This window comes from Melanerpes formicivorus, unplaced genomic scaffold (genome assembly GCF_026170545.1).
Source record: "Melanerpes formicivorus ecotype bairdi unplaced genomic scaffold, bMelFor1.0.p_v2 SCAF_57, whole genome shotgun sequence".
NCBI lineage: Eukaryota > Metazoa > Chordata > Aves > Piciformes > Picidae > Melanerpes > Melanerpes formicivorus.
Genome location: NW_027142409.1, coordinates 3,990,326 through 4,004,610, shown reverse-complemented (window position 1 = coordinate 4,004,610; position 14,285 = coordinate 3,990,326). Strand labels below are relative to the sequence as shown.

At 39.7% G+C, this 14,285-nt stretch overlaps 1 protein-coding gene across 1 annotated transcript in view; it reads right to left on the bottom strand.

Annotated features, from left to right (window-relative positions):
* Window positions 1-299: 299 nt before the first annotated feature.
* The window catches only part of TDRP (testis development related protein), a 35,984-nt gene continuing 21,998 nt past the window's right edge, over window positions 300-14,285 (bottom strand). Inside the window, exons 2-3 of the mRNA XM_068161350.1 lie at window positions 6,514-6,617; window positions 300-3,518 (exon numbers count right to left, since the gene is read on the bottom strand). Coding sequence (XP_068017451.1) covers window positions 3,173-3,518; window positions 6,514-6,617 — 450 coding nt within the window. The 3' untranslated portion in view covers window positions 300-3,172. The remainder of the gene's footprint in view (window positions 3,519-6,513; window positions 6,618-14,285) is intronic.

Genomic DNA, 14,285 nt, shown 5'->3' with positions numbered 1-14,285 from the left:
AGATGTGAGGAGGAGGTTCTTCACCATGAGAGTGGTGAAACCCTGGAATGTGTTGTCCAGGGAGGTGGTCGAGGCCCCGTCCCTGGGAGTGTTTAAGAGCAGGCTGGATGAGGCTCTGTCCAGCCTGATCTAGTGTGGGGTGTCCCTGCCCATGGCAGGGGGGTTGGAACTAGATGATCCTTGTGGTCCCTTCCAACCCTGAATGAAACTATGAAACTATGAAACTATGAAATGGAAACATATTCACATATGACAAAGTGGGACAAACAAAAAAAAAGAAATAATGTAAGAGTAAGGCATTTCAGTTCAAACTAAATCTTTATTCATATGGAAAATACTACTTTTCTTTTTGCAAATTATGCCAATAAATAAAAATACTCAGAAAGAACTCTGCTGAGCGTTAAGTGACTAGTTACAGCCACGTGAAGCTTTTAATTCTCCATTAAACTCACACCAAGAATCATGCAGATTGGCTATGAGAAAGCAATATAAACTGTATTTTATTTTGTGCAATCTTATCATACAATCTTAATGCTACCTTCTTCTAAGCCATCTCACATGGACTGAAATGCAATTTCAAAACAAATATTAAGGGACATATTCTGCACTTAATTCCACATACTGAGCTGTGTATTGCTTAAGCCCATAAATGTAGTCAAGCATCTAAAGAAGATAAAAGAAAAGAGGACTACATTCTGAAAATTCAGACAAATTTATAAACATGCGATAAGAACAGCTCACAACCAGTGAGTTCTCAAAAGACAAATACATTATTAAAGCATAACAATAAATTATATTAAATTTAATAATTTTCATCCTTCAAATGGCTATTTCTGAGGAAGTATCACTTAAAAAGCACACCAAAACTTTCACCACTAGGTTTTAAATTGTAAGTATCCTCATCTCAATTTCCTACTTGGATGCAGCTTTGTTTTCTAATAGGCATCAGCTTTGTGAACATATTCTTTACCATACATTTGAAAACAAACTGAAAAATGTTGCAGTTAAGCTGTGCACCAAACACATCATTGAGGTGAGAAACAGGCACTTGACAGTATAATGTGCAAGGCAAAACCTTTACTAGTCACAGTATAAATAGTTTTTCCAGGAAGGAAATTAAAAGTTCTCAGCCCATCTTTGACAGCAAAATATAGAGGGCTACCGGCAGATCATTTTCTGTTCTTTTAGGTCAGCAGCGACAATCAATCTAAGCACTAGCTGATGCCTTAGAGAGTATTTCACAAACTATAAAATGCAGCATACTTTACCCAAGAATACTAATTCTTTCCTATAATTAACCTCAGCACCCGTACTTGCCAAAGGCAAATACTGACTCTATTCACAGACTAAATGAAGCAATACAAATGCTAACCCTTTCTCCCCTATTAGTACTTTTTCATATATAATGCCAGTTTTGGAAATACACTTGCCAATTACGAGATCCTGTTCTGTAGCACAAAACACTTTCTACTGTATAAACTTCAGAACAGTATCTTTTAACATTCTATTAATACCATTAAAAAAACCAGCAGACCCAAACAAACCAAAGTACACCCATTTTGCTACAGTTTCCCTCCAGGCACATCTCAACAGGAATCTCCAAAAAAAAAATCGCTCTGCAAGAACTGTAAGCCAGAAAACTACACATGAAATGAGAGAGAGAGGAGAAAGAGAGCTAAGAAAGGAGTAATGTGGCAGTAATAGGAAGAAGGTACAAGCTTAAAAGAAAATTGCAAGCATCCCTTTTCATCAGCATAAGCTTCTTCCAACTATAGTTTTCAGATATCCATTACATAAAAATAGATGCTCTCTTGTAGAAATGCTGATTTTCTCTGAAGTGCTAACCTGATCTCCTAACTGTACTGGCCATATTGTTAAGCAGTCAACCAGTTTTCAGCCCCGTTTTACCAGTTTAACACTCCAGAGAGAAAAGGCCTACTGTTTATTTCTTATGCACCTTCTGGTTTGATTTCTTTCCCTAAATGTTAAAGCTGTTTATATGGGTCATATAAACCAACTTTGGATCTGACATCAGCCACACTGCTAATGAGAGACGCTATGCTAGAAAGAGGCACTTTGAGTATTCTTACATACATTTCAAATCTCAAGTTTAACATTTCACCTTCTTCTACCAAAACCATTAAAGTATCAGTAGCTAAGGAAACAGAGCTTTATAACAAAAATGCTTCAGAAGCTGTGTGCATGCACATACCTGCAATGGCTTGGTTACTCAGCTACCCTGAAAATGACAGAGTATAATTCAGTCACTGCTTATGGGGCAGGTAGGGAAAGAACACAGTACAGAGCAGAAACATCATTTGTAGAACAAGGATCTAAAAATGAAAACATATGCCCTTCCACAAGAAGCAACTTTTCCCTAGATTCAAGATTGGATGCTGAATAGAGATCTTCTTATATTCTGCTCACTGCTGCTTTCCAAAATTTTTTGGCATAGCATGCATCCTAAAAACAGAGATGCTGAGCTTTGTCAAACAACGTTCAACATAGAAAAACCCCTCAAACTTCTGGAAGACCTATTTGACCTGACTATTGGTGAATATCCTGTGATGGAAGGAATGACACTAGAACAGTATTTTCTCATTTCACATACAGTATAAGCACATTGCGATGGTTGAGCATCTTGTGTGCACAAGCTGAAGCATATGCTGAAGATTTGGAAAACAGTCTACTAAGTGTAAGCATTCTCCCTGCAAGCAACAACTGAGTATTCTCAGTTAAAACGGGACAGCATCAAAACTAAATTTTTGAATGGCCCTCTTACACCAGGAAAAAAAACAGGACCTCAAGTTAGTGGAAGTTCCTACATAAGGCAATCAAATTTACAACCAGTATATACATTCACCAAGGAATTACTTTTTTTTTTTTTTTTGTAAAACCAATGATCCAACATACTGCAGAGTCTGAATGTGAAATATAGGCACAAAATAGATTCTCTACCTTTTTTGTTTTTTGGGTTTTTTTTGTCAGTGTGGAAAACATAGCTATTTAACAACGTTGTAAAAAAATCTACTATCATGTGAGCAAAAATTTGTAACAATCTGAATAAAACAAAGTACTGTATAAAGGTGCAATATTGAGCAGATTTGATTTTGGTTTTAACATACAAGTAAATCATGGAACCTTTCTCTTCTTACCCATAAAGTATTTCATATTATTCTAGTTCTTCCCAGTTGTCAGTAAGGTTACCTTTGCTTTGACGTCTGATACTAACCAGCTTTCCAGCTGATTTGATACTCCACCTGGAACTGTTTCCTGAGCTAGCCAGGTTTGTGTATTTTGTGGAGCCTTTGGTTTCATCTTCCCAGCCTGACCAGGCTGTACAGTCACTTAACGTACTTGCTGTGTCACTGGCAGAGTCAGCAGTGGTCATCTGTGGTGGTTCCCAGCCCTCAATCTCATCTGGTTTCCTAGATGGGACATTCTGCTTTATCACCAAACTGTCCCAAAAACCTAGCTTCTTTTCTGACTTCATCTCTTCCTTTAACTTCAGGTTTGGTCTAGAAAATAACAATGATGATGTGATAGATTTCTGCATTGAACAATGCATTTAGTATTAATATGCATTCAGTTAATTTACTCTGTTTTATAGTGAGGAACAATAATCAGTTCTCAGTTGGTGACAGCACATCCATTACTGTCAGCTTCAGGAAAAACATCCTTATATACAGGTAACCTAAACACAGCAGAGTCTTGCGGTGATAAATCAGAAGTGGGCTGAGTGTGGCCCCTTGATATTAGAGGAGAATTTACACTCTTTCCCCCCTGTCCTCATCCTGGTGAATTACACAGAACTGCCTTTGGAAATGTTCTAGTGCTAGTCAAGTACTTCATATGATGGAGGACTTTAACCAAAACTGAAACCAAACAAACAAAAACTATGTAAAACCAAATTCAGAGGTAGGGTAGTAGAAGAAATATGAAAATGTTTTTGTCTATTACCAGCTTTAACAAACACTTGCTGTATTTCTCAGTTTCATATACCTCAAGGATAGAATAGATTAGAATAAACCAGGTTGGAAGAGACCTTCAAGATCATAGTGTCCAACCTATTATCCAACCCACCTAATCAACTAAACCATGCAACCAAGCACCCTGTCAAGTCTCCTCCTGGACACCTCCAATGATGGTGACTCCACCACCTCCCTGGACAGCCCATTCCAATGGGAAATCACTCTCTCTGTGTAGAACTTCTTCCTAACCTCCAGCCTAAACCTGTTATCTCTTTGCCAGTTAACCTTATACCCCACAATAATTCATGTCCACAATAGTAGGACTTGAAAGATACCACCACTTTGTTTTCACAAAGATCTGCACAATATTTTGAGCAGAGTTGTTGTGTATTTCTGATAGGAACTCCCAAAATTCCCCCCCCCCAACCCAAGAAAAAAGCACCCTTTGTTGCAATATTTCTCTCAAAATTACATTCGAGAGGCTACTCATATTATTACATTTATGATTTCATCAGGAACCTTCAATATAAATTATTTCCTGTTTGCAGTGTGAAGCATTTAAAATAGAGAATGTGAAATGTTTATGCATAAGCTGACAAGCAGGGTTATATGGCTAATCAAATAATGGACTGAAAGGAAATGCTGAGTATCAGTGATGAAACACACAACAGAACCTGCAGGGTTCAGTGAGCTGAACAGCAAATCGAAAACATTAGCTATTCGTAGCACAGAAATTCTTTAACCACAAGTAAAGCCACCATTTATGGCTTTCTTTTAGTATTTCTATTAAGTGCTTTTCTCCACTAATGAAAGCTTAACACTATACTTAAATGGAAGCAACTGAGTCAATACAATTACTTTACTTAATTTGCAGTTTATGATTCAATTTTTCAGAATTTTCATCTTGGTAAAGCCAGTCACAGACTCTGAACACTTTCCTCCTATTGCCTGAGTTGCACACTTGAAAAGCTGCATTCTTCTTTAAAAGTAAAGCTCTTGGTACAGTTATAGGAAAATACTCCTGAACTTAAAATACACGCATTTTTCATAGTAATGTTAAAATAGCTTCCCACATTTGTTCTAACTTGGTTTTCATACTTCTGCTCTCTTACTTGATTCTTATAGTCAGCATCAATTACAAAGGATCCTTAAGGCAACTCAACATCTTAATAACACCATCAAATTCTATAGGGACAGTAGCTGGGAACTTCTGGGAAATATTATGGAACAGACTCAAATGGAAATGTATGTGTTTATATTCTAAATTGTTGTGTGTATATACATATAAATAGAATCACAGAATGTATCTGGTTGGAAGAGACCTCAAAGATATCCAGTCAAACTTTCAACCTCAACCCAGCACTGAAAGTTTAACACTAAACTATGTCCCTAAGTGCCAAGGTCCACATGCCACTTGAACACCTCCAGCTTAAACCTCCCCTGGCGCAGCTTGTAAACATTTCCTCTAGTCCTGTTGCTTGCCATCAAGGAGAAGAGGCTGCCCCCCTCCTTGCTCCAGCCTCCCTTCAGGTAGTTGTAGAGAGCAATGAGGTCTCCCCTCAGCCTCCTCTTCTCCAGACTGAACAACCTCAGCTCCATCAGATGCTCCTCATAGGCCATGTGCTCCAGGCCCTTCATGAGCCTCATGTGTCCTCTCTGGACACATTCCAACACCTCAATGTCCTTCCTGCAGTGAGGGGTCCAGAATTGAACACAATACTCAAGGTGTGGCCCCATTAGTGCTAAGTACAGGGGGATGATCACCTCCCTGGTTCCTGCTGGCCACAGTGTTTCTAATATAAGCCAGAATCATTGGTTTTCTTAGCCATGGGGGCATACTGCTGACTCTTGTTCAGTGACCTATCAACTAGTAACTCAAGGTCCGTCTCCAAGCTGCAGCTTTCCAACCACACATCCCCAACTCTGTAATATACACACACAGAGAGGTATATACACTTGTATACTGAAGTATGTATATTCCAAAGTAAACTGGAAACACAGCATACTGCAGCAAGTCTAATCCAAGCTAGCATTTGGCTGGAGCAGCTATACTGATAGGCGGCTCTAACTGTACTGGTAGCAGAACTGCTTCAAGTTAAAAGACCAGCTCTGACAGGGAAGTTTTGCAGCTCCTGCTGCAAAAGTAGTGCATGTGAAAAAAAAAAAAAAAGAGAAAAAGACTTTGTAAATTCCAACTTAATTAACCCTTAAGAGGAAGAGGTAAGGATGGGAACAACCTTTTTACTCAGAAACCTTTACTCCTTTTCTACGGTACAAAGTTATTTTGCAGCTAAATTCCCTTTTCTTCCTAACAGACATAAAAAGGTTATTGACAATATCCATCCTCTCCTAATATACTAATGCCTTATGTGTATGTTAGGCACACAATGAGCGATTTTGAAACACACCTAAACCTTTCTCTGCAATTTAACTCCCAGGAATTGAACACAACAGCTTTTCCAGGGTCTACCTTCACTCTTTGCACAGCTGTTATGTCTTCAAGTTTGCGTATTTTGATAGCAGATAGACCAATTTCACTCACCCTTTGGATTTTGGAGACTTGCATCCTGCTAGCAGTTGCTGTTCATCATCTTTGTTGAACATGGACGTCACTTCCTTCCAACCCCGGAAACTTGCACCTTGAACCTACACAGAGAAGTAAAACATCCTCATAAATGTGAATGATGGACTTAGGAGCATAGAGTATGGCTACCAGTGCTAACTCTGGGTGGCTGACAGACAGCAACAGCCCTACTTGTTGGGTCCTGTGCAGCTGGAAGCTCAGCAGCTCACTCTTTACAGCCTGCAGGAGATGGTCACATTTTGAAAAAGGGAAGGTTAGGTTCCTGAAGTGAGAGCTCTTCCCTGCTGAGCAAAGGGTGCCCAGGGGGGTGGTGGAGTCACCACCCCTGGAGGTGTTCAAAAAGGGATTGGACATGGCACTTGAAGCCATGGTTTAGTAGTCATGAAGTGTTGGGTGATAGGTTGGACTTGATGATCTCTCAGGTCTTTTCCAACCTTGTGGATTCTATGAGTCTGTGATTGTGCTGTGGTTTGCAGAGACTGGCAGATTATCTAGTGAGTACGGTTGGGCTCTTCTGCAGGAGATGCTGGGAATCTAGGCTGTAGGACGACGGAGATTGGGAATCAATACGGCTGACCAATGTGATCAAGTATTGTTCCTTTATTGTTCCAGTGTTGCAGGCCGATGGTGCAGGCCTGAGGTGCAGGCCTATGGAGCAGGCCTGTAGTGCAAGTATAGCACTGTAAAGTGTAGAAGAAACAGGAGACAGGAAAGGCAGAAGAAGAAGTGCGTAGCAAGGCAACTGCTACAACTTTTATAAACTCGGAGTGCTCTGTTGGCATAGCTCCATTGGTTCCCTATGAGTGACCACACATTGCACTATTACAGATTATTGGTCCAACTACTAATGACACAACGAGGTTGTTGATGCAGGTGCATGTCCTGTTGTCCCAAGATAACTGTCCATGTTTATAGCTACCAGTGTCTTGTTTTAGTTACATGCTGCAGGCACAGCACTGTTTTGCTACACTGCTAGCTGATTCTGCATTTATGGCCTACCACCATGTCAGGCTCTAGGCCTGCACTGCCAGATTGCTCACACTGCTCGTCGCTGGCATTGCCACAAATCCCCCTTTTTGTTTTTGTGAGCAATCTGGTCATGGGAGTTGTTCTCATCCCATACAAGATGCTACTGCAAACACAGAAGTAAGCAAGGTAAAGCTAAGCTGTGTAGCAAAAGCAAGAGTTCTGTAGTGCAGCATGTCTAACAGACTGATGTAACCCATACAAGGCACAAAGCTTAAGTTGAACTAGTTACAATGCTCTACAGAGCTGGCATAATACATGGTCAAAGATAACAAACATTGTAAAGAAGAACTTAGATCTTAACAGTTCCGATCTTTACATATCACTCCTCTTATTGACAGAGAAGACTTGATTATGCCTGAACGCATTGCACACAGAGATTGAGGCACAAATGCAATCCTTAGCACTGTCTTTTGCGATCTGCTTTAGGATTATGTTGCATCTTTATTTTCTCTAGGATGGTCAAAAATCATGAATTGTTTAATGGTAGCAAGATTTCTTTAATCTGTAAAGGTAGATCTGGCCAGGCTCTAGCTTCACAGACAGAAAACTTGCAGGCAAGCAGCAAGAGCAAAAAGAGCTTCATTGCATTGCCCAATATAAAATTACGCTGAATAATGTGTTTTTGCTCATCCTAGTAATTCTGATCTCTTAATATTCACACAACAGTAAAGCAGTCACGACACTCAGTTATAAGTTAGATGCTTTCTGTTGACATCTTGGATTATCGTGACCGTCATTCTGGTCAGTGCTAAGCAGGTTTGCTGATTGTCATTTTCATGACAGTTGTGCCGTGTTCGTGCTGTCTTGCAGTGAGAGGGTTACAGCATATTGCAAAGTTGATGTTTCTAGGGTTACAACACTTTCTAGGGTTACAACATTTCTAGGGTTGCCATGAGCTAATTTTTTGCTATGGGGTATTCTCTCTTTTCCCCCCTTTTTTTTTTTTTAATTTTTTTTTTAATAATCTCTACTAAGCAAAATGTAAAGATGAAACTGCATCCTCTAGGATGTCTACATTCAGAGGCACACTTAGTTAAGAAGAGAGAATACAAAGTTATCAAGCAACCACAATATTCAATCCTAATTAACATGATGCTGTGGTACATTCTTCTGAGTGATGCTGTTTGATCCCAGATGATCATAGCAGTTGTTGTGATCGATGTTCGACTGCATGGGAAATGCTGTGTCCTCGTGGTCTTGATTCTTCCACCGTTGTTTGTTGCGATGATTGCAGTTAGCAGAAAAGAAGGCTCGAGGTGACCTGATCGTGGCCATCCAGTATCTGAAGAGAGCCTACAAGAATGCTGGGGAGGGACATCCTAGCATGTCAGGAAATGACAGGACTAGGGAGAATGGAACAAGGCTGGGGATGGGAAGATTCAGGCTGGATGTGAAGAAGAAATTCTTCACTGTGAAAGTGGTGAAGCCCTGGAATGGGTTGCCCAAGGAGATGGCCGAGGCCCCATGCCTGGAGGTGTTTAAGACCAGGCTGGACGAGGCTCTAGCCTGCCTGATCCAGTGTGAGGAGTCCCTGCCCATGGCAGTGGTTGGAACTAAATGATCCTTGTGGTCCTTTCCAACCTTGACTCATTCCACGAGTCTATGATTCCACAGATTTTCTAACTAATTTTGAGTGTTTTTTGTTTGTTTTTAATGTGAGATATTTTTAAATTTGTAATTAATTTTTTGCTTCATTTCTTTAATATTTTGAAATCTACTTTCAATAAATCTATTTCATTTTTGTTTGATTTCATTATATGGATTTATGGTTTTTTTTATTATTTTTTACATGTTTGCAATTGTTTTTATTTAATTTTTTAATTTATTTTCATTTTAATTTTGATTTTGTAAATTATTTCTATAGTTTTTTCTTTTTAATTCTAACTTGAGTTGTTTCACGCTTTATGTTGAATGTATTTCTTTTATTATTTATTTTGTTTCTTTTTGTTATTTTATTTAATTTTTAGTTATTATTTTCTATTGTGAATTTATTATTTTGATATGTTTAATATTTTGACTTTTAATCTTTAATTAATTTCAATTTTTTGTTTTAAAATTTATTTCTATACTGTTTTAATGTGGTATTTTCTTCATTGCATTTTATTATATATATATATATTTTTTGTCTGCACTTTTTAATTATTTTTTGTTAACTTTTTTGTTTGTTAATTTTAATCTAATTTTGATATAATTTTATTCAATTAATTTTTGTTATTTTGTATTTTAATTTTTCTTTGTTCTTTAAATTTTTATTATTATTATTTTTAATTTACTTTTTGTCATTTTTTATCTCTTTTTTACCTTCTTTATTATAATTTTTATTTTCTTATTGTAATTTTTTAATCTGTATTTTAATTTGTTATTCCAATCAATTTTTTCTTTCAATTTATTTTATTTTTGTAATTTCTATTTTTTTCTTTTTATCTAGTGTTTAATCTTTTATTTTTTATCTTATATTCTTTAATTATTTTTTATTTTGCATGTGTTTTATTTAATCTATTTTCTATTTTAATTTTAATTTTTACTTTTTTTTTTTAACTTTTCTATCAATTCTTTTTTACTATCATTTTTCATTTTAATCTTCTCAACTTTTCTTTGTATAATTTTTTGTTTGTTTTAATCTAGTAGTCTTGATAATCCTTATTTTCATTTTTTTGCTAACAATTCTTATGTCTTTTTCTGTTAATAGCTATTCTGTGTTAGTAATCCTTATGATTTTTCAATGTGTCATATTTGTTTTTAATATTTTATTTTTGTTGTTGTTCTTTTTTTATTATTATTCTGTTATTTAGCACTCTATGTTTTGTATCCAGAGTTTTTGTGCTTTTGTTATATATTTCTATGTTGGGTTTTTTTTTTTTTGCCTTTTTTTTTTTTCTCTAGTCTATGTCTAAGAAGGAAATATAAAGACATTACCTTAGCTAAGGAATACTTTTTAAAATGAATACCTATTTACTACAAGTCTTAACTATATTACATGGAGCTCCTTTGAAATGCCATGGCACACAACTAAGAAGGTTCGAACCAAAAGAAATCTTACAATGTGAACTCATTACTAAGTACTTACACCTTACTGCAATTACTATGTACTAGGTATCTGTAAAAACCAAATGCTTACCATTCATTGTGCTTACCAGGAAAACTTAGCAAATATCTAAATAACAAATCTCTTAAGGACATTGCAATCAGAAATTAAGAAATTAGCACTGTAACTTTAAATCAGAGCAGAGCTTTGGTTGGCAAGAGTAGTACTAGAAAATCCTCCCTTTTCTGGGGGTGGGGGTAAGGTTGGGTGGCCAGCAAGGTGTGACCTAGTTGCTATTGTTTCTGTATTAGGGTCAACTACTTGCAGCCTATCGTGTCTGAACGACCATTGTTCCACCCATACTGGATTATGTGTTTTCCATTTTAATTTGAGGGTTGGTTGCTGACTAGTAGCCACTACAAAGAAGGAACTGTAACAAGTTTTGCTCCTAGTTGACTTAAGGCATATCAGCCCAACAGAGCAACTGGAAGGGTTAACATGTACGGTCTTACAGTGATTGATTTGCTGTAGTTAAAAGCTAATTGCACTGGCTCTTTGCTAACCCAGGTTGTTTGGATACCTTTTAAACACATGACTTCAACATTTGTCATGAGCAATGGCTAGTGACCATTCTGTTTATGACTAGGTATAATGATGACATCGTCTCCAGTATCCATAATAATTGAAAATTGTATAATTTGTCCACAAGGGTGTCTGACAGATACAATCTGTTCCAGTTTTCCCTTTTGGATTTTTAGGGCTAATAAGGTATTAGGCATATCGGTGGAACCTGAGCCTTCTTGCCCTTGGATCCTGTTATAACTTTTAGGCACTCGGGACTCTCAGATGGTATTAACTAAGCAATTTCTGTCCCAACAAGAGTGCTAACAGGAGAGGCGATGGTATAGGGCATAATTTTCATAGCCCAGTCATAATCAGAATGTATTGAACCAGGAATTATAAGAATGCCCTGTCTAAAGATAGACTGTCGTCTGCCAATTAACAGAGCACAGGGTCTGTGACCCAAAGGACCATGCCAGTTAAACTCGACAACGCTTTGTGGATTCAAAAGGTGATATGCGGCTGTTGTCAGGTCCGCTGTGCGCTGCCAGAGGGGGCTGGGGGAGGGAGGGGGAAGTGTGTGTGGGGGGGGCGCGGTCCAAGGACCCTGGTTTGGTGTCGTCGTGCGGGGTATATTCACGCTGCAGGAGCAGCTTCTGCGACGATCTCGAGTAAAATGATTAGATTTGTGACCCTTTCGAGTCTGTCCAGCAGTCAGACACTTTAAAGTACCTAGGTTTCTCAGAGGCATGATGATTTCAGGACTGCTTCTATGGCCGTGGCTAGATACATTGCTGCTTGTCGATGCCTTCATTCGTTGTGGTCCTGCAGTCATGAGGCAGTGGCACCTGTTGATAAAATGCTGAGAACCTGTTTAGTTTCTTCCTTATCATTGTCAAATTCCAAAATATCCACATTTCTACCTTCATATCGTGAGTCAGGTCTGAATTAGTATTGAATGCCGTATGTAAGGGATGGTATTGACAAAGGAACCAAGTGTCCCTGTTAGACCCTGCTCGGTAATAAGAAACACAGGATCAGAGTTATTGTCCTGGATGGTGGACCACCCTTTGATCACTACATCCTGATTTAATTGCAAAACCTTCTCAGGCATTTGCAAGTGAATTGTCAGTTAATTGAGGAGTTGCAGCGGCTAAGACGGTGTGACTTTCAAGTCTGCTTGCTGCTGAAACTCAGACAGCACTGTCTTACGATGTAACTTTTTTGTTGCAATCAGAATACCATCCATAGACTTATAGATGTCAAAAGTCTATGTCACAATGAGTCTGTTTAAGTGGGAAGAGAGTGCCTTGAGGATTCAAGCATGCCTTCTCCATCTGTGACTACATTTCCCACAATACCTTTCCACCAGCTCAGCGGGACAGTTCCGTGTCCCTCCCACCTCCCGATCGCCCCATCGGGACTCAATTGAAATCTCCGTCCGAGGCTATACTCTGCTAATGACTGGAATGTAGGAGGCGGGGGCGTGTAGTGCATCTGAAACCGCTGGGAGGAAGGGGCCGCTGGGGCGGCTGCCGCTGCTGTGGGGGTGGCTGTTGCCGGGGCCGCTGTTGTCGGCGGTGCGTCGGTCGATGCCGCTTGATCGGAGCCGCTGGTACTCGCGGGGGCCATGGGGGGTCGCGGGAGGCGTCGCCAGGAGAATTGCCAGAGTGTGGGGGCGCTGTTGAGGTGGGCGCTGCCGGGGTGAGCACTGCCGGGGTGGTGGGGGCCACCATCGGGGCGGCTGAGGCTCGCGGGGGGGGCGGGGGTGCAAAAATGCCGTGATCGCGAGCCTGCAAGCACTCCAGGAGTTCTAGGGCAGAGATCGCACTGTCCGGCTCCCAAGGCCAAGCCATCACTGGCGGTATCAGGAAGATGTTCATGAGGGCATAAGGGGGATCGAAAACGCCAAACGCCGAGCCGCAGGTTTCGCCGCTGTGGTGGGTTTGGAAGGGGTAAGGCCAAGAAGCCTCCTCCCTTCCCCCTTGTAAGGTAAAAGGGAAAAAAAAATTGAAGGGAAAGAAAAAAAAACTCACAAGCTGAATTAGCAAAGCAGTGGAGCTATATTTACAAAGCAATGTAGGGAATGCAGGGGAATATTTACAAATTTACAATATCTACAATATATACAAAGATATACAACAGAGTAACACAGAAATGAGAGTAACCCCCCTCAGACAGAGAGGGGGTTCCCCGCCTCCGCTCTCCCCTCTCTCCCCCCCCTTTTCCCAGAGTGGGATAGAAAGAGAGAGAAAAGAGAGGAGAAAAAGATGTTAGAAGCAGTTTGTGTTAATTGGAAAGGAGTTAATATACCGGCCTTTATCTGTCTTCAAGGCCGAGGCCTTGGCAGAAAGCCCAGCACAGAGACAGAGCTGCTGCACGAAGAAAAGGCGGAAGCAAGACTGACAGAAAAGTCGTGGAAATGTCCAGTTCACTCCCAGTTCCGAAGGTGCTTCCTCCCACTCTCCCAATGAAATTAGTTTAGACTATTCCTTCCGTTTACCAACTTCCGTCCACCATATTCCCTTTCTTAAGGGGGCAACGTCAACCGGCCACAGTCCACCCCTTCTAAACAATTTCATTGGCTGTTCATACTGTCCATCCAATCCAAAACGATATTTACAGTTCGTGAGTAAAGTTCATAGTCCATTCCGGCTATGCGCAGATATAGATGATTCAAAAGTCCAAGAAAACCAGAAAATGAGAAAAATGGAAAACAGTTCATTTCTTCACTGACGAAGCGAAGAAAAGGGAAACAGGGATTCTCAGGGTCTCTTAGTTGACTCAGGGCTCTCAGGGATCTCAGGGTTCGTGCACCGTGGATCCCTCGTTGATTCTTCCTTTGGACGCGATGTAGCTGTACAAGAGTTCAAAGTTAACCTCTTTCAGCTAAAGTTAAATTTCTTTGTGGAATACACTGAATTTCACCATTCTCTTGCATTACCCAATAAGTGTGACCCGGACCTTCAGCTGAAACCACCCCTCGGACAGGTTTAGCCTCTCCTGAGGGTGAAAATACCCAAACACTTTTACCTAACAGATTCTTTTCTCTAACAACAAGAACTCTATCACCTTCTACTTTCCGTAGCAATTCTGAATGTGCAGGTCCACCTCG